This window comes from Marmota marmota, unplaced genomic scaffold (genome assembly GCF_001458135.2).
Source record: "Marmota marmota marmota unplaced genomic scaffold, marMar, whole genome shotgun sequence".
In the NCBI taxonomy this organism is placed as follows: domain Eukaryota; kingdom Metazoa; phylum Chordata; class Mammalia; order Rodentia; family Sciuridae; genus Marmota; species Marmota marmota.
Genome location: NW_025999977.1, coordinates 27,197,863 through 27,220,921, shown reverse-complemented (window position 1 = coordinate 27,220,921; position 23,059 = coordinate 27,197,863). Strand labels below are relative to the sequence as shown.

The window sequence follows — 23,059 nt, the reverse complement described above, 5'->3', positions numbered from 1 at the left end:
AGTAAAATACTTAGCAATTCATTATAATTGTTTGGTAACTTTATTTAGCTTTGAGTATTTTTTTGTACTTTATTCAAATATTAAATAAGTTTCCACAATAATATTCCAGTTACCTTTTCCCATTATTGATGTGGTTTTGATTCACATCATTCTTCCCTAGTGTTAGTCTCACATATTCTTATACTTGAAAATATATTCTATTAGTTGTTGGATCAAGATTTTTTTAATATATATTTTTTAGTTGTCAATGGATCTTTATTTTTTTATTTATTATCTGCTGTGCTGAGAATCAAACCCAGTGCCTCACACATGCTAGGCAAGCGCTCTACCAACTGAGCCACAATACTTGCCCTCAAGATATTTTTATTTGGTTCTCAGTTATTTGTAAAAAAGCACAGAATACTGTTCTCTCAATTACACAAAGAGAAGTATGTGTTCCAAGCTATAAACCTGGAGTCCTCTTGAAGCAGCAAAGCTTTTCTTGTTTTTATTAGTTTGTTTTTAATGCTGTAGTAACAAATAACCACAGATCCAAAGATCAGTGGATTTTATTGACCATTTGTTGTTCTGTGACTAGCACTATGGTAGTTACAGTAGGGGAGACCATTAAAGAAAAGAACATGGTCCCTTCCCAAGAGATCCTACCCTATAATTAGATCATTTGTGCTTGCCAAACTAAGAATATACACCCAGCTTGCCATATGATCACTGTGTACTTCTACTGGTAAAGGCAGAATAACCTCTCTGAGGCAAGTTTTTAACTAAGTAAAAGGAGATGGGAAGATAGAGTCCATGGCCTGTGAGCATCTCTAAGGAGGGATTCTGTGTTGAACTAAGTTACCATTTGTTTTTCAAGTACGCTGAGTGATAAGATTTGCCCATCAAATGCCAAATAACAGTTAAATTAATGAGATTTAACAACATTTTTAAAGCATCAATTAGTATAGTCCAATAAAGTAATAATCAATTTATCACCTTATTTCTCTAGTCAACACTTTTTCTATTTCATTCTAGATGGTACCTTCCTGGCTGTAGGATCTCACGACAACTTTATTTACCTCTATGTAGTCTCAGAAAATGGGAGAAAATATAGCAGATATGGAAAGTGCACTGTAAGTAGTAAAGTAAAATAAGTTGTAAAATTATTAGGAAATTTTTAATTCTGTTAAAGAGAATGGAATATTTTCATTGATGTACCTTTTTCTGTTGTTAGCTGCTTTAAAACTTTAATCTCTGTTTTTGAAAACTTGATATTATCTGACAAAACATTATAGTTCCCCTATGTACTCTAGAAAGATGACTTCTTTTGGTGACTTCTCTCCAACTAGTTTTAAGGCAGTTTCTTAAAGCTGTTTCTACGAGAAGCTCTTAGAGTAAAACTTTTAAAAATAGAGTTAGTGAGAAATAACAGGCCATCTCAGTGTCCTAAGTCCCTGTCTACGTGACACTCTACAACGACCTGTATTACATTTCTGCCACTAAAAATAAAATAATTTACGTGGGAATGTATGCATTTAAGAGTTAACATAAGCCAGGCGCGATGCACATGCCTGTAATCCCAGTGATTTGGGAGATTGGAGCAAGAGGATTGAAAGTTTGAGGCCAGTCTTAGCAAGACCCTGTCTCAAAAAAAAACTTAAAAAGAACTGGGATGTTGCTTGGTGATAAAGCTCCCCTGAATTCAACCCCTAGTGCAAAAAAAAAAAAGTTAGCAAAAGCAGGTTTCCTGTGATTTGTTGCCCATTTCTAATTTGATTAGGTTATTATTACAGGAGAAAAAATTTAGAGCAAATTCTGTAGACCAGGTTGAGTACTTACTATGTGGCTGGAGCTCTGCTAGAGAAATTCTCTAGATGCTAGGAATATGTGCAAGATTTTTGTCATCAAGAAGTATGGCTGAGGGCTGGGGTTGTGGCTTAGTGGTAGAGCACTTGCCTAGCATGTGTGAGGCACTGGGTTTGATTCTCAGCACCACATATAAATAAAGTCAATTGACAACTAAAAAAAAAAAATAAGGAAAAAAAAGAAGAAGTATGGCTGAGACTAGGGGTGTAGCAGTAGAGCACTCGTCTACCTTGTGCAAGACCCTGGTTCAGTCCCTAGTTGAGAAAGGTAGGCAGGATAGTGCCTACCAGATAGGAACACAGACTGGATCAGATTACCTGGATTTGAATTCTTGCTTTATCACAAGCTATTATGACCTTGGGCAGGCTACTTAAACCTTCTACTTTAGTTTTCTCATCCATGAAGTGAGGATAAGACTAGTTAATACATATGAAGTACATAGGACAATGTTTGGCATAAAAGTGCCCAATAAATATTAACCATATTTTTGTAGAAAATGAAGTAGTTTGGTATGTATGTTAATTTTAGGATTAGCAAACCACTGTGTGGATTACTGGCACAGATCCTTTAAACAGTCTTGATCACAAACAATTGCTCTTGGGGGAATAAATAAAAATTATGGCCCTCAGAAAGAAGAGACTTTATAGTAAGCAAAATAAACTTTATTATGGGTCTGAAATTTAGTTTATCATGTATAGATTGAGTATTCCTTATCTAAAATACTTGGGATCAGAGTGTTTCAGATTTCACAGATTTCTAGATTTTGGAATATTTGTATATTTGTAGGAAGATTATCTTGGAAATGGGACTAACGTCAAAACACTAAATTCATTTCTGTTTTATATATAACATACACACACAGCCTGATCATAATTTTCTACAGTGTTTTTAGTGTGCTTAAACTTTGAACTACTTGTCACTTGGGTCAGATGTGGAATTTTACACTTTTGGTATCCTCTGGAACTTAAGTTTTAGATTTTGTAGAATTTCATATTAAGGGTACTCAACCTGTATAAGCAAAAAACCAGGCCATTTACTTTACCTCCCCCCCACCCCACTTTCTGGTGCTACTGTGGATTGAACCCAGTGTTGCTGTACTGAGCTATATCTTCGCCCCCCCTTTTTAAAATTTACATATATTTAGGTGTAGATGGACACAATAAAATGCCTTTATTTTTATGTGGTACCGAGGATTGAACCCGGGTCCCACCCGTGCAAGACGAGCGCTCTACCGCTGAGCCACAATCCCAGCCCCTCTTCACCCCCTTTTTATTGATTGATTGATTTTTGAGAGTCTCTCTAATTTGCCCAGGTTGACCTTGAACTTGGGATTCACCTACCTCAGCCTCCTGAGTAGCTGTCATTACAGCCTGTGTCATCCCACCTGGCTTTACTATTTGAGGAAGAAAGACTTGTTTGTTTTGCATATGTTGTATCATGTGCTAAAACCAGCCCATTTATAAACCATTTATATTTCCAGTATATGATAGTCCTCAGGTTCACACACACACACGCGCGCACATGCAGTTAAAGTACAACTGATCGAGAAAAGAAATGGAGCATTGTGTGACATGGGATAATCAGAATAACCTTGGAAATGTTAAAAAAAATGGCAAGTTGATCAATTGCATGCAATTTTTCCTACTCTAATTAGGCAGCTTTTATCTTTAATGAGTAATTGAAAGTATGTTGATAACTTTAGGAACTTAGTTTATAGTACTGTTTAAGGCTATAATGAAAGGCTCAACTCTTCTGCTTTTCTAGCTTTTTTTTTTAAATAACATAATGAGCTTATTTTATTTTTTTGCAGAGCTAAGCATCAAACCCAAGGCCTTATGCATCCTAGGCTAGGGCTCTACCACTGAGCCCCACCCCCAGCCCTCTAATTATTTTCTATTTTGTGCTTTGCTTCCAGCTGTCTCCTTCCACCAACTGGTCTTTTCTTCTGTTAACTGCTTTTACTTTCATCTCTTTTATTGTCGCTGTTTTATAGGACAAACAAAACAGGATTAACACTGGTTCTGCCACTTACTGGTTTGCATCTTTAAGCAAGTTAATTAACTTCTCTGCATCTTAATTTTATTATCTTAAAATTGGAGATTATCATAGTTCCTACTTTATAACATTGTTGTGAAGATTAGGTCTTTCTTTTTTTTAATATCTATTTTTTAGTTGTGTTGGACATAATACCTTTATTTATTTATTTTTATTTGGTGCTGAGGATCGAACCTAGGGCCTCACACACGCTAGGCAAGAGCGCTCTACCACTGAGCCACAACCCCAGCCCCAAGATTAGGTCTTTCTTAAATTGCAACAACGAGAACTGCACTCAGAATTCCAAATACAAATGTTGTTTTTTATTATTATTTATTTCCAATAATTTTCCTGTTGCTAGTCAAAAATGTTTAAGTGACTGTTGTAACTGAAAAAGCATACTGGACTTAGAATTTTAGGAAATGTACCTGTAATAAATTATTACCAGTTATAAGCATTTGGAATTTGTACTTCTTCACGGTATCACTTTTTGTAAAAATTGTCAGTTGAGATGACTGGTACACAAGAATGCAAAGCAGCACTTCTTGGTAAAAAGCAGCAGGCTGGTGCATGATTCCCTGGTGAAAGACAACATCAGTACAGGCCAGGGGCTTGCTCTCAAACTCAAGTTCAAAAACAAGATTCATTTTGGAGAGATGGACTTAGATTAATCATGTTCTCCAAAGCTGATTGATAAAATATCACCAAATTCTTGTTTTCCTCTAGCCAACTAAGTTCTCTCTCTGTAAGTAAGCCCCGGGAAACCAAATTATAATCAGAATGCTAATTTATTCATTTTAAAGTAAGATATATACATGCCAAGGGGACAGAACATGAGCATCCCCCAGCCAATACTTTGCTTCTATGGGAATGTACCTGTGTAACTGGAATATAATGGGCTGAGCAAATCCAGTATATCCATGGTAGAGTAATTGCTACCACTGGAGCTGGTCTTGATTTGTGTCTCTCTACCCTGGACATAGGTGGCACTACCCACATATGCTTCTGTGACCCCTTTTTCTTTGCTCACCACCCTCCTGCCAGTGCCACACTTTTCTTTGGATAGAGTCATCCTATAGTTAGCTTATATTCAAGGCTTGCCAACCTTGGACACATTATGACCCATACTTCTTTACCTTTCTGCTTTATCTTAATTCTGAAGTTTAACTCTCCGAGGCTCTTGGGGAACATCCACTATAGTTTCTATAAAATTAAAAAAACAAACAAACAAAAAAAAATTGCTCTTCTGTTCATTGAAACCGATTTCCTTCCCTCTGCCTTTCCCCCTCTAGCATTGGGAATTGAATTCAGGGCCTTGCACATGTTAGGCAACTGTTTTGCCTCTGAGCTATATCTCCAGCCCTGATTTCATTATTTTACTAATCCCAAATATCTTTCATAATCTCTCCGAAGTTCATCCTTATCTTCTTAAAATTGCAGTGTTTAAAAAAATGCATAAACTATAAATTCATGATGACACACAAATTGCAGCAATTTGGGAGGCTGAGGCAGGAGGATTGCAAGTTTGTGACCTACCTAGTCAAGACTCCATCTCAAAAATTGAAAGGGGCCAGAGGTGTAGCTCAGTGGTAGAGCACTCCTGAGTTCAATCTCTGTCATCACAAAAGAATTAAAATAAAATGTTAAGTCAGATCTCAGAAGGACAATAATATGTACATTTAGAATCAAAAGTTTATCAAATAAGGTGCAGAGAGCATTATTTAGTCAACTTCCTCATTTGATGAATAAGAAAACAGGCAACTGAACCAAAAGTTCATATATCACGATCCTTTTTTTTCTACACCTTCTGATCAAGCCAATCTCAGTTCTCACAGTATAAGTACATTAATAAACTAGTCTCACAAAGGGATTAGGACTGGGTTAAAATTTTGGATGTTTCTCATCAAGCCTCAGGAGCCTGGAAAACCATTGGCAAATGCTAGAAGAACCTGGCAAGAACACTTTTATTAATCTCTTTTCACATACCCTGTCATTTCTCTTTTCTATCCTATTTCTAGCCCCTGTATTTAGTTTTTTGTTTTTTAATGTATTCTCTAGTTGTTGATGGAGCTTTATTTATTTATATGTGGTGCTGAGAATCGAACCCAGTGCCTCACACATGCCAGGCAGCCCCATTTAGTTTTAATGATGCACAATCTTTATAATTTCAGAAATGAAGCAAAAATAGGTATAGTACAAAAGAACAATATGCTAACTCTCAAAAGAATTTTTTAACTTTGAAGTAGTACAGAGGGAAGGTAAGATGCTTTTTTGCCTTTTATTTATTTAAATTGCCCAGCCTACCAACCAGAGGACTTACTTCTTTGTCCTGGACATTACCTAGCTTTGTATGTTGGCCTGTGTTGTTCAGACTAACCAGTCACTGTGTTACTAGAACACAGCCTTAAGGCATTGCTTATAAAACAGGAGTAAATCTCATTAGTTATGAAAGCAGTAAAGCAAGATGATAACCACCTCTCAGCATTTACTTCTTGTATTAGTTCTCTAGCCTCAGTCATCTGTATTGAGAAGTGAATGAAATTTTAAGAATAGAAAATAACAAAAAATGAAGAGTGAATGAGCCTATATTTTTTTCCTCAGACTCCTTACTACTTGCTGTTAGGTATCAAAAGATGTCACTTCAGAACTCAAATTTACTACAAATCACTGGTCCTGGCCCATCTCGGCCCCAATGATCTCCCAGGAAACAGCTGGCTCTTCTGAGCTAGACCACTCCAGGTCAGCTGAGAGGATTAGGGGATGAGGGGAAGAGAGGTAGGGAGGAGTCATCTGCCCTGCTGATATGTGGCCATCCCACCTTTCATTTACCCTTCTGGGGCCTGTCTGCCTGGTAGCATTTCTCTTTGTGATGCCCTTATGCTCTCTAGGTCCTCTCCAATATGCATGCCAGGCCTTCTTGACCTGGTCTGAAGCATTTCATGCTTCTCAGTTCAGTCATCTAATTGAGAACTCAACTTCAGCCTTTATTTTCTATTGATTTATTTTGCAGTGCTTAGGATCAAATCCAGGACCTAATGCCTGCTAGGCAAGCACTCTACCACTGGTCCACATCCCCAGTCCTTTTAATTTTATTTTGAGACAGGATCTAGCTTAGATGCCCAGGCTTGAACCTACAGTCCTCTTGCTTCAGCTTCCTGAGTCACTGAGATTACAGGTGTGTGCTACCGGGCCCAGCTCCACCCTTTTTTCTTTCTGCCACTTCCCACATTTTTGGTGTTTAGGAAATATTAGGAAAAGTGGTTTGATATATAGTCTGTGGGATTCATAGATTCATAAATTATATTAGATACTTTAGAAGCAGTATGATTTTATAATTGTTGCTATATAAAGCTTGGGATTCAGAAAGGTTTAGGTAAGGGTGGACTGAGCTAGAATGGTTCTGGTTTTATTTTGTTTTACATAATATTGGGCTTCTCAGGTAAGATTTAATATGACAGAAGAGTTTTGTAGCTAAAAAGAACTTAAAGACTAGTGATATATTATCTCAGAGCCCTCTCAGTACCAGTGTTAGGAAGTCTTTTTGCTTTTATTTCAGCACACTGTACCTTTTTTCCCCCTTTGGTTATGGGGATTGAACCCATGGGCGCTCAACCACTATTCCACATCCCCAGCCATTTTTTATATTTTATTTAGAGACAGGGTCTCACTGTGTTGCTGAGGCTGGCTTGGAACTTGGGATCCTCTTGCCTCAACCTCCAGAGCCTCTGGCATTATAGGCGTGCACCAACCACTGTGCCTGGCTCACAATATATTTCTTTACCTTGGCTTTTCCTGTACTATTTTGAAAATGTATGAAAAGGGGCCGGCTTACTTATGAACAAATGGCACTTTTACATTACTTTGTCTTCAGTGTTACAGGAATGAGTAAAAGGCTGGAATGCCATGCTCATCTTGCCTGCCACGGAATCCTTTGACCTAGCTTTGAACCCTGGCCCTACCAATTCTTTGTTATGTGGCTTTAGAAAACATACTTAATTTCTGTGCCTCCTAAACATTATCTACTGGGTGAGCGTCCATATTAAGGTTGCTGGGAGATTTAGATATGATAATGTATGTACTAAGTAAGGGATACTCTACTACTGAGCTCCATCTCCAACCTCCAGCCCCTTTTTGCTAAGACTGGCCTTGAACTTGTGATCCTCCTGTCTTAGCCTCCTGAGTGGTTGGGATTACAGGCATGAGCCATGGCACTCAGCCTTTTAGCATTTTTTTTTTCAAGCAAATGAACCCTATGTTGTACTTAGAGGTGTTTTTCAGCATTTAGCATTATTGTAGGGGGTTGTAGCTCAGTGGTAGAGCGCTTGTCTGGCACATGTGAGGCCCTGGGTTTGATTCTCAGCACCACATAAAAATAACAAATAAAAATAAAGATATTATGTCCATCTACAAAAAAAAAATTTAAAACAATACATTGAAGTTCAAAATTAGTTTCAAACTGTGGTTAGTTGAATATTTTCCTTGAAAGATTTTGTGTCCTGATTGACCTAGTTTCTATTCTGTTTGCAGTAGAATTAAGATTTATTCTGGCTAGGCATGGTGGTGTTTGCCTGTAATCCCAATGATTTACGAGACTGAAGCAGGAGGATCATAAGTCCAAAGCCAGCCTCAGCAACTTAGAGAGGCCTTAAGCAACTTAACAAGACCTTGTTCAAAATAAATAAATAAAAGGGACTGGAGAGGTAGTTCAGTGGTTAAGCACCCCTTGGTTCAACCCTCCCAGTACTAAAAAAACAAAACAAAAAAAGATTTATTCTGTACCTGAATACTAATAAAATGGTTTTTATTTGACTAATTCCTTTTTACAATGTTACTCAAAGACCTTAGCCCAGAAGATAAAAGTATATGAAGTTACAGTTATACACTAAGAAGCATTACAAGAACTGCTGGTAAAAGTGAGGAGGTTTTTGATCAGGATTTTGATAACTGTCTCCAAGAAAATAAACCATAAAACTAATGCAGGATTTCAGTAAACTAGCAGAATTCAATATTACTGTAACAAGATTTTTACATAGTACCTAGTGGCTTAAATTAGGGATATGGTCTCATTTAAAAGAGGTCCTTAGGGGCTAGGGCTGTAGCTCATTGGTAGAGCAGTTGCCTAGCATGTGCAAGGATGGATCCACAATACCACATAACAAAGAAAAGAGATGGAGTGTGATGCTAATGGGTACAAAATTTCTTCTTGGGGTGATGAAAATGTCCTAAAATTCGACCACAATAATTCAACAACTCTGTAAATATATGAAAACCAACNAAAAGAGATCATTCTTTTTTTTGGGGGGGGGGGTCGGGTGTTTGTTTGTTACTGGGGATTGAACTCAGGGGCACTCGACCACTGAGCCACATCCCCAGCCCTATTTTGTGTTTTATTTAGAGACAGGGTCTCAGCCTCCCAAGCCGCTGGGATTACAGGCATGCACCACCATGCTTGGCAAATTTAGAATCTTTCTTTCCTTCTATTTTATCTCTTTAGTGTGCTGCTTCCATCTTCGATATCATAAAGTGCTGTCAGAACTCCAGCCACCACAACCTAGTTCCATGTAGAAAGGTTAAAAGCAAGGACCAGAAGCTGAACACTGTTCAGCTACTTTTTTTTTTTTAATTATGTTTTTTAGTTGTAATTGGACACAATACCTTTATTTCATTTATTTTTATGTGGTGCTGAGGATTGAACCCAGGACCTTGCATGTGCTAGGCGAGCACTCTACTGATAAGCCACAACCTCAGCCCCTGTTCAGCTACTTTTTGTAGCTCACTTTTCTTAAAGGTTTTCTGGAAGCCATACTCAAATGACTTCTGCCGCCCATAACTGCAGAGGAGATTGGGTAATCATGTTTTAGCTGGGCACCCAAGGAAAGGAATGTTTTGGATAGGCAACTGTCAGTCTGTATTCTTCACTATATGAAGGTCTCTTTTTCCTCAAACCAGCAAAAGTATATTTTAAAATGTGATGGAAATTTTTAATTCACAATAGCAGCAAAAACTATAGAAGGTTTGAAAATAGACCTAGCCACACAAGCACAGGAAAACGTGTGAAACATTGCTAAAAGACATAAACTAAGAACTGAAAGGATAGACACATTAGCATGTTTCTAGATGAAAACATTTGATAAAGATTTCTTCTCTGCAAACTGTTCTCCAAGTGTGATGCAATCTTATTTAAATTTTTAACATGATATTTATGGGTCTGATAAAATAGTTCTAAAGTTCATCTGAAATTTTCCACATGCTACAAAAAACTGTGACAGTTGATCAGGAATAGGACAAGACTAATGCAACAGAAATGTTAAAAAACAGACCTTTGGGTTTTTTCTAGAAATTTACTAAATAATAAAAGATCAGCAGAGAAAGAATGAACTGTTTTTTACTTGCATTATTCAATATAGCAATTACCAGCCACAGCTTTATGTCATAACATTAAGTGCAGTTCAGTTTCCAGAAGCACTAATCACATTTCAGGTGCTTAGAAACCACAGGTGACTGGTTGCTGCTGCACTGGAACACACAGAGAATGTTGTCATCATTGTAGAGATGCCATTGGACAGGTCAGCTGTAGATGGCAAGGAGACACCAAGAGGCTTACTCAGGAGAGGAGTTAGATCACTAAATTTAGGCCTTGTTATTGTTTGTAGAGAGCGGTGTTCAGTGATGGTGGTTTTTATCTCCCTGATAAGTTTAAATCACTTGCAAACCACTGATTTAGATGTTGATCTTCCATACAGCTTGTAAAATTTAACTTTATGTATTTCTGAATTTTTTCCATCCAGGATACTGTTCTTTGGCTCCTTCACTTGTAATTATTTTGTGGTTATACTGTTCAGCTACTTAATGGCAGTAATGAAAGTGTCAGCTTAAAATATTTTGCTGAAATATTTTAAGAAGATATACCAGATTATGCTGCCAGCTAGTGCCCTATGAGGGTGAAGTTTGAGGCTATTTTTTTCCCCAAGCTGTGCATATACATTTGAGTATCTCTTATCTGAAAAGAGTTGGAACCAGAAATAGTTCAAACTTTGGAGTTGTTTTTGGATTCAAGAATATTTTCATAGGCTTAACCCTGGTTAGCATCCCTAATCCAAAATCCAAAATGCTCCTGAATCCAAAACCTTTTATACCATGCCAGAACTCAAAAAGTGTCAGGTTTTTCAGATTGAGGTCCTCAACATTTACTTTTATTGGCCTCTAAGTAGGGAGGAGAAAAGATACTCTGAAGTATGTATGGGTAGATGATATTGTAGACCCAGCAGTTGCATTTAATCTTTGCTTATTTGTTGGCATCAGTATCAGAGAAAACATATTCACTATTTTCCAGTATGAACTGATAACTTCCCCAGGGCTCTCTTTTTTTTTTTTTTTTTTTTAATTTGGGGATTTTGCTGCTCAAGAATTCATTTTGAGAATATTTTATGTTGATTCACTTTCTGGACATATTGTGCCTAGCATTCCTATGAATTATATGAATATTATGTGTATATAAAGTTTATTTTAATGTTATTCTAAGTAATGCTGTGAAAGGCTTTTCACGTAGAAGCAGATAACACTTCTACATTAGTAGAGTATTTCTTGGAGGTCTGTAGTTATAATTAATCTGGTTAAATCCTTCATGTAACAGCAGATTTTTGTTGTTGGTTTTGATTTATTGTGGTGGTGGTTTGTTTGCTTTGTTTTCTCGAGAAATACTAGGGTTTGAACCCAGAGGCCCTCTATCACTGAGCCACACCCCAACCCCTCACCTCCCCACCCCACCCTTTTTTTTTTTTTTTTTTCTTTTTTAAACAGTCTCAAGTTATTGAGGCTGGCTTCAAACTTGGAATCTTCCTGCCTTAGCCTCCAAGTCACTGGGATTACAGGCTAGTTTTCTGTTTTAGAAGCATGGCTTCTGCAGACACTAGAGTACCAAGCATCAGTTTCGTGTGTACTACGTAAAAGATTGTGTGAACCCTGTCTCTCTGATTTTAAAAATTGATTTCTTATTGGGGCTGGAGACAGCTCAGTGGCAAAAAGTGTAGTTAGCATGCTCAAGGCCCTGGTTTGGTCCCCAGCACCACATTAAGGAAAAAAAATTTATTTCTTCTTAAGTTGGTAGGTTCCTTGTGTGCATAGTGATTCCCAACCTAATATATTCCCAAACACAAAAATAGGAACAAATACTATGCAGCACTGTAGTGGGTATAATAGGTCCACAGAGGTCTAGGGGACACATCCTTAGGCTTCAGAAGACTAGTGAAATAGAGAACATATGTAAATCATTAAAAACATACCTAAACCAGGCATAGTGAGGCATGCCTCTAATCCTAGCAACTTGGAGGCTGAGGTAGGAGAATGGCAAGCTTGAGTCCAGTGTCAGTCACCTTAACAGACCTCTCAAAAAAAGAAAAAGAGAAAGAAAACTATGCCTAATGTATAATGAATTTAACTTTAATAAAATCATCCCAAAGTGATAGCACATCTGTAATCCCAGGTTCTCAGGAGGCTGAGACAGTAGGTCATGAGTTTGAGGTCAGTTTCAGCAACACAGCAAGACCCTGTCTTCCTGTGAGCAGGAAGCTTGTAATTTTAAAAGTACAAAATTAGGCTATCAGCTTTGGTAAACGTTAAGATCTGTATAACTTATCTGAAATAATTTATCAGAAATCACCAGATGCTTACATGTTAACAACACTCAGCTTTTAGTAAATTTCTTTTGTTTTCTCTCCCACTGTATTAATAAAATCGAAGCAGCAAAAGATTACCGGTGTCCTGTTTAAGGATTAAACTTTCAGGAGTCGGGTATATATTAGGTCCAAGCTATTCTAAAGAAGTGCAATATTGGATGATTTCCTCCTACCCCAGAATATTCTTTGTTAACAGTTTTTCAGGACCTCCATTCTGACTGTTCTGGTGCCACAAACAGTCTGGAAAAACTGTACTTTGTTACTTATAAACAATTATAGTTCATTCTCAAAAATGGAGTCACGGGGGAGGGGGGCGAGAAGGGGGCTGGGGCTATGGCTCAGTGATAGAGCGCTCACCTAGCACATGCAAGGCCCTGGTTTCGATTCTCAGCACCACATAAAAATAAATAAATAAAAATCAAGGTATTGTGTCCAACTACAACTATATATAAATGGAGTCACTGGGACACCAGTGGCTTGAAATAAGGCCTGAGGGTGTGTTATCTATTGCAGTGTCCTCTAAGATTTGGGCTTAAGAAACTGTCATTCTCAGAATGCTCTAGCAGAGGTTGTAGTGCTTGTTTCTGGTATCTAGGTGAAAGGCCAGCAGGATTCTACCAGGTACCAAGTGCTTCATGTTTCCATAGTGGTGAGATCTCTTGAGTTCTAAAACTCTTCATGTATCATTGGCATCTTTACATATCTGCATCTTTGGCTTCCAACAACAGAGTGAAAAAGAACTGAGGACCTGCTGTGGGCCCTGTTCAGCTCTAGAGGCTGTGATACTGCTCCCTGTTCTTTAAGAATTCTGACAAATGGCTAGTCAGAAAACAGTATTGGCTAGTAAACTGTTTATCATTCTGAACTCTAAATGCTTTCTAATGGTTTATCTGTTTTTCTCTAGGGACATTCCAGCTACATCACACACCTTGATTGGTCACCAGACAACAAGCATATAATGTCTAACTCGGGAGACTATGAGATATTGTACTGTAAGTGTGAATAATCATATATGGGCTCAGATGTGACTGTCATGGGCACTAATGAACAGGCTGCCTAGAATGTGAATTATCTGAAGTAATTTATTGGAAATCACGAGATGCTTGCATGTGAACAAAACTCGGCTTTTAGTAAGCCAAGAGAATGTATGCTGGCTTCTAACTTGACAAAGCATATGTTACTCTGAACTAAGTAATGAGAATTGCAAATGTGGTTCACTTCTCCAGAAAAGTAATGAGTTTAATGGTGTAGAACTAAAGGCACATGTAGTAGTAGTAAGAAATTTCTCAGTAAGATTGATGCTCCTCTTAATGTTTTTTCATTTAACAACTTTTCCTGGAGGCAGGGAGAAGGATAACAGCCATAGGGCATTTATGCTTTTTAGGAGAAAACAAAAAAACAATTCCGTGCGAAACAATTTGTAGTTCTGTAAAACCCTGTTAAGTAAACACTTTTTTTCCCTTTTTAAATGTGTCTTAATGTTTTTCAGTGTATGGATTATAAATACAAGTAAACGTGGCTAGTTTGAATCAAGATGCACTTTCAAATACATTTGTACACAAGCACTGTGATTATACTTCCTGTTTCTAAATTTAAAGGGGACATTGAAAGTGGCTGCAAACTAATCAGGAATCGCTCGGATTGTAAGGACATAGATTGGACGACGTATACCTGTGTGCTAGGCTTTCAAGTCTTTGGTAAGAACATAACCCCTGATGTGAAGAGGCGATCTCTGAGGTTTTAATTATGCTTACTTGCTTAAATTGATAAATGAAATATAGTCCATTTACATTCTTTAGTGTTATCACTATTAATGTCATTGTCAGAAAAAATTAAATGTGTATTAGTATTTAACCAATACAGGATTGTTCTCTGCAGAACTCAGCACATTTGGTCCCCAGTAAATATGAGACAGTTAAAAGGAAAGGAATTTACATACTAATGCAGATTTTCTTCCCTCCTCCTCCTTTTCCCCCTCCTTTCCGAATGAAGCTTTTAAATTGGTAAAGTCATTTTTTTTTTAATGGCAGCTATATTGAGATCTCACATACTGTTCAATTCACCTGAGTTGGTTTTCATATATTTACAGAGTTGTGGAATTATTGTGGTCTAATTTTAGGACATTTTCATCACCCCAAGAAGAAATTTTGTACCCATTAGCATCACACTCCATCTCTTTTCCCTTCCTCATCCTCTCCCCCAACCCTGGAAACCACTAATCTACTTTCTCTATTCCATTTAGCATAACTTTTTCAAGGGTCATTCATGTTGTGGCACATTTCAGTACCTCATTCTTTTTATGAATGACAGCCCTTTGTATGGATATATACTACATTTTGTTTATCCTTTCATTGGTTGATGGACACTTAGGTTTGTTTCCACTTATTAGCCATTATAAATAATGCTTCTATGAACAATCATGTGCACATTTTTTTTGTAGTCATGTTTTCGTCTCTCTTGGGTTTACACTGATGAGTGGAATTGCTGGCTCAAATGCTAACTCTGTGTTTCACCTTTTGAGGAATTAATAGACTGTTTTCCAGAGTGCCTGCACCCTTTACAGGCCCATCAGCAGTGAATGAGGGTTTCAGTTTCTCTGTGTCCTTGCAAAATGCACTATTCAAAAATTACACTTTTGCATGTGGATGTTAAGCCATCCCTGCACTGTTTGTCCAAATACCAAGGCATTTTTAGTAGATGTTATTTAAAGATAAAATTTGGAGATTATTTCTTTCTTTTTTTTTTTTTTTTTTAGTTTTTAGTTTTGGGCGGACACAACATCTTTGTTTGTATGTGGTGCTGAGGATCGAACCTGGGCCGCATGCATGCCAGGCGGGCGAGCTACCGCTTGAGCCACATCCCCAGCCCCTGGAGATTATTTCTAATTTGATGTTTTGGACATTTCTAGAAATCTGTCCTTTGTAACAGTTTCTTAAGCCTTTACATATCCTTCCGAAAGGGTTAGAAGATAAATGGAAAAGTTAAAATTATAAAGCCTTGTTTGTAAAGAGGCGTTATGCTCAGTATTTAAAATAGTGGATATGAATGTGGCACCAATACCCAAAGCAGATATCCAAAATATTATATTTTTTCTTTAATAGTACATCTCTGCCTTCTGGAATTTGGGCTTTTGTCTCCAGCCTGATCACAGATCTGAATATCTCTTTATGCTGTGTACATTAGAAAACAAATCCATTATGCTCTTAGGACAGAGAAGACTAAAAGGCAAGGAAGAAATTTTAAACAAAACAATCCTGACTTCTCCATAACAGTTTAATTATTTTGGGTGAAACTCAAACATTAGCTAGTAGCTGGTAATAATACAGTAATTATTTACTTGTCACAAGATAACAAAAGTGATTTTACTTGTTCAGCAAGTTTACCAAAGCCTTATTTATTCTCTAGAGCAACATTCAGCCAACAGGGGGCCAACCTTAAATGTTCCACAGTTTTAATGTAACCTAATGGAAGTTTGTGTTGAACAACATTACCAGTGCCTTGTAATGATTCAGAATAATTGCATAATAATAATAATTGTAACATACCGTTACATTTGGTATGCCTGATCTGTGAACATAAATAATGTTTCTGTGAAAATTCTGTGGTGTAGCATGCTAGAACAGTGGACGTCCCGCCAGTGCATCTCCATAAAACAGAAGGTCTCCGAGGTATCTTGGAGTCACCTGCTTTGAAGGAACTTAGAATCTACTTTGAAGACATAGTGCTATGGCTCCGTTCTTGAATTTGCCATACAAGTAACTGCTAAACTTTTCCTTTTAAAAAGGAAGAGCTTATTGTTCGGGTGAGTCAAGCTGAAATTAATATATCAGCCCCACCTGCTGGCTACTGTTAAGAACTACTGAGTCTAAGTTTTCCATCTTGAGGCTATTTAGATTTAACATGTACAGCATCACAGCTCAGTTTTTTAAGGCTGATTTTTCTATATTTCTGTTGTTTACATGTCAAAGGTGTCTGGCCAGAAGGATCAGATGGGACAGACATAAATGCACTGGTGCGATCCCACAAGAGAAAGGTGATAGCTGTTGCAGATGACTTTTGTAAAGTCCATCTGTTTCAGTATCCCTGCTCCAAAGCAAAGGTAACCTCATCTTAACAGACCAGTATGGTTAGGACCTGTTTTGTTTTGTTTTGTTATGGTTAGGACCTGTTTTGTGTCACTGATAAGAAAATATCTTCAGGGTTAATAATTACTCCTCATGATTCAGTGATGCACAGAGGGAGAACAGGGTCTTCTGTGAGCATCCAAGCAGACACTGCTTATCTCCTCTTCCTTATTAAGGACAAAAAGACAGCTGTACAGTTAGCAGCTGGTGGTATTTGGTCCCTTTTCGTTTACTGTCAAGTTTATTTTGATCTTTTGGCACTTTTAAATTTATCTTATTTTTTGAATCATGTACAATCCTGCACACCTAGTCACTTCCCCCCTACCCATCTCACAGAAGTAGTTACTAATTGTTTTGTTTATCCTTTTATATAAAGAGGTATTTAAAAGCAATTATTGTTAGCCTTATTCCTCATATTTGATGACTTCATAGCTTTGATTTGAATTACCTGTTTAACAAGCTGAGTCACTTCCCTTAGCCAGTCAGGTCCATTTCATTGACTAGGAATAAGTTTTAATATTCCTATCTTAATTTCTTTTATATAGGCTCCCAGTCACAAGTACAGTGCCCACAGCAGCCATGTCACCAATGTCAGTTTTACTCATAATGACAGTCATCTGATATCAACTGGTGGAAAAGACATGAGCATCATTCAGTGGAAACTTGTGGAAAAGTTATCTTTGCCTCAGAATGAGATTACAACAGATACTACTATAACCAAAGCCCCCATCTCTTCCATTGAAAATACCATCCAGTCTAATACTCCTACACCGCCTCCCTCCCACCCCTTAAATGAGACTGCTGAAGAAGAAAGTAGAATAAGCAGTTCCCCCACACTTCTGGAGAATAGCCTGGAACAGACGATGGAGCCAGGCGAAGACCACAGCGAGGAACAGAGTGAGGAGGGCAGCGAGGACCTCGGTGAGCCTATTTACGAAGAACCAGCCATCGAGGTGAGCGGAAAGCAGAGTGGAGCTACTCTTCCTGAGGGCCAGCAAGACACTCCCTCCCTGTCCTGAGACCCAGTCCTCAGTGCAACTGTTTTCTCCTTCAGCTGCATGTGATTTTGTGATAAAGTTCAGATAATAGGATGGAGAATCACTGTTGATCAAGATTGTGTTTTCTGCATAATCTGTTTTCTTCAATAGTCTTATATTTCAGTCTCTCAAATGCAGTCAGCCTAAAGGTTCAGTTTGGTATGCATTTAAAATTAACCAAACCTAATAGTATAAAGACTGAAACATTAATCATGTCTCTGAAATCACTGTGTATGTAAGTGATAGGATGTAAATACTGGAAACAGGAAACAACAGTTGTATTGATTGAAAATAAACCCTCTTGTTATCTGAACGTGTTTTCTTCAGAAACAACCAGAGGCATCACAAACACTGTTACGCATCTACTGGCTTAGATTGCCACTTTTCTTCCTGACTTAGAAAAAGAAACTGGGGAAAACAATGTGCTCTTATTGAGATATCCTCCCACCCCAAATGTCAAATGGAAATTTTTTTAATTAAGAAAAACTTCAGTATTGCCAAGTGCAATGGTGTTGCCTTCTTGAATAATAATGCCTCTTCTTACACTACCAGTAGATGTCCAGATGTGCTTGTTAGTCTACTATATAGGTGCTGCCTTTTCTAAGTTATAACAAGGAACAGTCCTTCATTTCTTGTGTGCAAATCTATTTTATCCTAGAACTGAGAAAGCATTAGTTTGTTGAAGAGCTTTTAATGTATATTAAACCACTGATGCTCAGAAATGGTGGATTCTTCCAAGGAGTCCTTTGCTGGCCTAAACATTCTCTAACATTTGCCATTCGAGTGAATGGAAGAAGAAAAACCACATGCCTTTAAAACTAAACTGTAATAATTAGCTGGCTAATTTTAGCTTAGCCTTCATCGTCATTTGTTCCCTCAAAAGGAGAAATACAAACACAGTAAGTTTAAGTGATTCAATTGGTGCTTGAAATTCATTGGTTGTAATTTTTATATAAATTAATTATACTGATAGGATATTCATCAAATTGAAAATTCTTTTTTACAGAATTGTGAATAACAGTCACAGTAATTTTTTATAAATTGCATACTTAAAAGATTTGCTGTATGTGGTGATTTTTTTTTCTGACGGAGTTGCTATAAGCTTTGCAAATCAAATGTGGCTGTTTTAGGCAATGCATGTATTATTATGCATTGAAAAGTTTGTTTTTTGTTTTAAGTTTTGTCAGCAACTATGTTTTTCTTAAGTACATGTCTCCTACTTTAAAATAATTACTGACAGATATGCATTTCCTATATGTTTGTTTATACTTTGATTACAATTTTTTTTTTCTTATTTTTTAACTTGCTACATTGTTTTGATATTTTCTTGTTTTGTTTTTTTGGTCGGATCGTGTTTAGAAACTTTGGATGAGTTCAAAAGTCTTAAGTATGCAAGCGTTTACGTGATTGTGCCATTCCAAAGTGCATCAGAACTGTCATTCCCTTCTTGTATCTTCTCAGGAGTAATACATATCAGGTATTTCGTCATCATTTGGTAATATGAAAACTCCAGTGAACTCCCAAGGACACTTATGTTTATATTCACACGCTGTATGGAAGGGTGTGGGTGTGTGAAGGGGCGAGTAGAGACACTCTGTTAGCGTGTAGCTCTACGTAAGAAGATGTGCACCACATCACAATACTCAGTGTAGGTCTCTCTGTGTATAGATATATGTCTGTGTGTATCTCTTTCCTTTTGTTTACAACTGTTTTTTAAAAACCTCAAAGTAGTTCTCTTCAAAACAAGAGATGTAGATTCTAAGCAACCTGACTTTTTTCAGTATGTTCTGTATGTAGTTACCAGAGAGCACTAGTAAGTATCACCACCTGTTGGCAATGAAAACTACATCGTCAGGTCAGCATGTGCTGTTCTCTGTAAGAACAGGAAATGAACAAAGTACCTGGGGGATATACTTCTCCATGAATAAGCAGGGAGTTTATTTGGGGACATCAGTCACCTTTGGAGTTGCCATGTACAATGAAATTTATAATTGTGATACTCTTGGGTGGTAGTTTCCAAAGACACTACTAATGTGCAGAAAGCGTTCCGGCTATCTAATGCTGGCAACTACTGTTTAATGGTCAGTTAAATCTGTGATAATGGTTGGAAATGGGTGGGAATTATGAAATTGTAGATGTTTTTAGAAAAACTTGTGAATGAAAATGAATCCAAGTGTTTCATGTGAAGATGTTGAGCCATTTCTATCATGCATTCCTGTGTCATGGCAGAAAATTTTGAAGATTAAAAAATAAAATAATCAAAATGTTTCCTTTGTCTCTCTTAACTCTTCATTTATACTGCTAGTGTCCATAACTAACCAATTATCAGAAGACATGGCAATCAGAAGGAAACATTTACCAGCCGGCTGCTGCTGCTATGGATGAGATCATTGGGGTAGTAACACACTCCATAACATTACAGGAAATTACTTCTGACTTACGCTCCCATGTAATTGGGGAATGGCTTACCTTTAATTTAATTCTCATCTCCACTTTCTCTAATATTTAATATTGGATAATCCTGGTGATCCTGGTTACCTGCCTGACCTGGCTCCTTCCCAGTGTTGGTCTTTGTGAAGAACTTGAACTCAGTAGACCATGGCACTCCTTGCTTCACCCCATCTCTCCTGTGTACTCAGCCATGAACTGGCTACTACAGATTTTTGTGAAGAATTAATAGGTTCAGAGTATTCCAAACATTATACAATCACAGAAATGATGGAGCTTTCACAATCACCTTATTCCTCTGATGATTGTAAATTCAGAGCTACTTACACAGATTAACCCATGAGAGGCTGTCCTGGGGCAAAAACTACTATCTCATCAGTTCTGAGAGTGGCTGATATAGGACCCAAACAAACCGATTAAGCAATGTGATTTTTTTTTTTTTCTTAATGAGGAGGGAGGGGCAAAGGGTTACGAATGATGGTGGAATGGGTTCAACATCATTACACTAAGTACATGTATGAAGACACGAATGGTGTGAAAATATTTTGTGTACAATCAGTGACTTGAAAAATTGTGCTCTATATGTGTAATATGAATTGTCGTATTCTGCCATCATGTATAACAGATTAAATAAATAATTTTAAAAGGGGGGCTGGGGTTATAGCTCAGTGGTAGAGTGCTTGCCTCAAACACAAGGCACTGGGTTCGCGTTTCACCACCACATGAAAATAAATAAAGATATTGTATCCATCTACAACTAAAATAAAATACTAAAAAAAAGAAGAAGAAAAGAAATAAGGGGGCCAGGCAGTGGCTCATGCCTATAATCCCATCAACTTGGGAGGCTGAGGCACGAGGATCACAAGTTCAAAGACAGCCTCAGCAACTTAGCAAGGCCCTGTCACCAAAAAAAACAAGGGCTGGGGATCAGGCTCAGTGGTTAAGTGCCCCTCAGTTCAATCCCTGGTACCCCCCCAAAAAGGGGATCTGGGGATCTGGCTCAGTGGTAGGGCACTTGGCTAGCATGTGGAAGGCTCTGGGTTTAATCCCCAGTGCCACAATAAATAAGTAAAATGAGAATACAAATAATAAATGTTGGACAGGATGTGTAGAGAAAGGAACAGGAAATTCAGGAAAGGAACTAGTCATTGGGGAAATAATGATGAGTTAGATTTTGGGTACATCAGGATGTTATAAGTGTTAACTTCTAGAAGATTATCTTTCCAAATAAAGCTGGAAATGAAGTGAAGGGAGTAAGACATGTTTTGGAGACAAGAAGATAGATTGAAGAGTAGCCTCAGATCCATGTCGGACATGAATCAAGTAAGTGGCCTGGAAGAGCACCTGCTGCAGGCCAAGTGTGCCCAAGCTCCTGGCTCCCAGCCCATGATGCTGCAGAGAGGTTGCCCGTGTCCTTAAGGAAAGGAAGTCCCTCTGGACTGAGTGAGCAGCCCGTGTTTAAGTAACTAGGCAACAGCCCTGCCAGCACTTCACAGTCCACAACTTCAAAGCTTACCCTACCTCCACCAGACTAGGAAGAAGACATATTTAAAAATAGAAGAGAACCCCTAAAGCTCAGGAAATAATGCAAGGAGTTAATAAATGGGATGACATCAGAATAAAAATCTTCTGCACAGCAAAGGAAACAATATGTGATGAGAGAACCTACAGAATGGGAGAAAAATCTTTGCTAGCTACTCTTCTGACAGAATTAATATCTAGAATACATAAAGAACTCAAAAAGCTTAACACCAAAAAACAACCCGGTTAATAAGTGGGCAAATACCTTAAATAGACACTTCTCAAAAGAAATGCAATATCCAACAAATATATGAAAAAATGTTCAACATCATTAACAATTAGGGAGATGCAAATCAAAACTACACTGAGATTTCATTTCAATCCAGTCAGAATTGCAGTCATCAAGAACACACACAATGGGCCAGGCATGGTGGCATATACACATGATCCCAGTGATTCAGGAGGCTGAAGCAGGAGGATCACAAGTACAAGACCAACTCAAAGGAACTTTGTAAAACCCTCTCTAAAAATTAAAAGGACTAGGGATGTGTGGCTCAGTATTTAAGTGCCCCTGGGTTCAATTCCTGGTATCGGAAAGGGGGGAAAAATAAGTAATAAATGCTGGAAAGGAAATGGAGAAAAAAAGAACACTTTTGCAGTGTTTTGAGATTGCAAATTAGTACAACCACTATTGAAATCGGCTTGGAGGCTCCTCAAAAGACTAGGCCTGGGACTACCTTATGACCCCACTGTACCACTCTTCAGTTATTTATCCTGAAGAACTGAAGTCGTCATACTACAGTGATATGTACATACCCATGTTTATAGCTACACAATTCACAATAGCCAAACTATGGATCCAGCCTAGGTGTCCATCAAAGAAAATGTGGTATATAGACACAAAGGAGTTTTATTAAGCCATGAAGAAAAATGAAATTATCATGTCATTTGCAGGAAAATGGATGAATCTAGGGACCATTATGTTGAGCAAAATAAGCCAAACTCAGAAAGTCAAGGGTCATGTGGAAGACAGAGAAGTAAAAGGAAAAGAAACATCGGGAAGAGCGGGTAGGGACCTCATGAAAATCAAAGGGAGGTCAGTAGGGTAAAGGAACCAGGGGATGGGAGGAGGAGGTGGGGAGTGGCCAAAATATATTGTTACATTGTATGCAGGCACAAAAAGAACAAATGCCATCACTGTATACAACTATAATGCACCAAGAAAAACTGGGAAAAAAGCAATTGGAAGAATTTTTTAAAAATAAGAAACAGAAGGAAAGGACAAGGGTAGAGATTTTGGAAAAGAAGTAAGAGAAGTTAAGGAGAGGACCAGTGTCAGTCTCAGCCTGTCCCAGATTGCGTGAGCCCACTGCCC

At 37.8% G+C, this 23,059-nt stretch overlaps 1 protein-coding gene across 7 annotated transcripts in view; it reads left to right on the top strand.

Moving 5' to 3' along the window:
* The window catches only part of Eml4 (EMAP like 4), a 138,317-nt gene extending 118,334 nt beyond the window's left edge, over positions 1-19,983 (top strand). For 6 of the 7 annotated variants that reach the window (XM_048804482.1, XM_048804479.1, XM_015479732.2 and 3 more), the window contains 5 exons: positions 1,015-1,112; positions 13,459-13,546; positions 14,153-14,251; positions 16,523-16,653; positions 17,224-19,983. In XM_048804482.1, the coding sequence (XP_048660439.1) occupies positions 1,015-1,112; positions 13,459-13,546; positions 14,153-14,251; positions 16,523-16,653; positions 17,224-17,697 (890 nt within the window). In that variant the 3' untranslated portion in view covers positions 17,698-19,983. The remainder of the gene's footprint in view (positions 1-1,014; positions 1,113-13,458; positions 13,547-14,152; positions 14,252-16,522; positions 16,654-17,223) is intronic. The other variant, XM_048804483.1, reaches the window with a different exon arrangement.
* Positions 19,984-23,059: the final 3,076 nt, after the last annotated feature.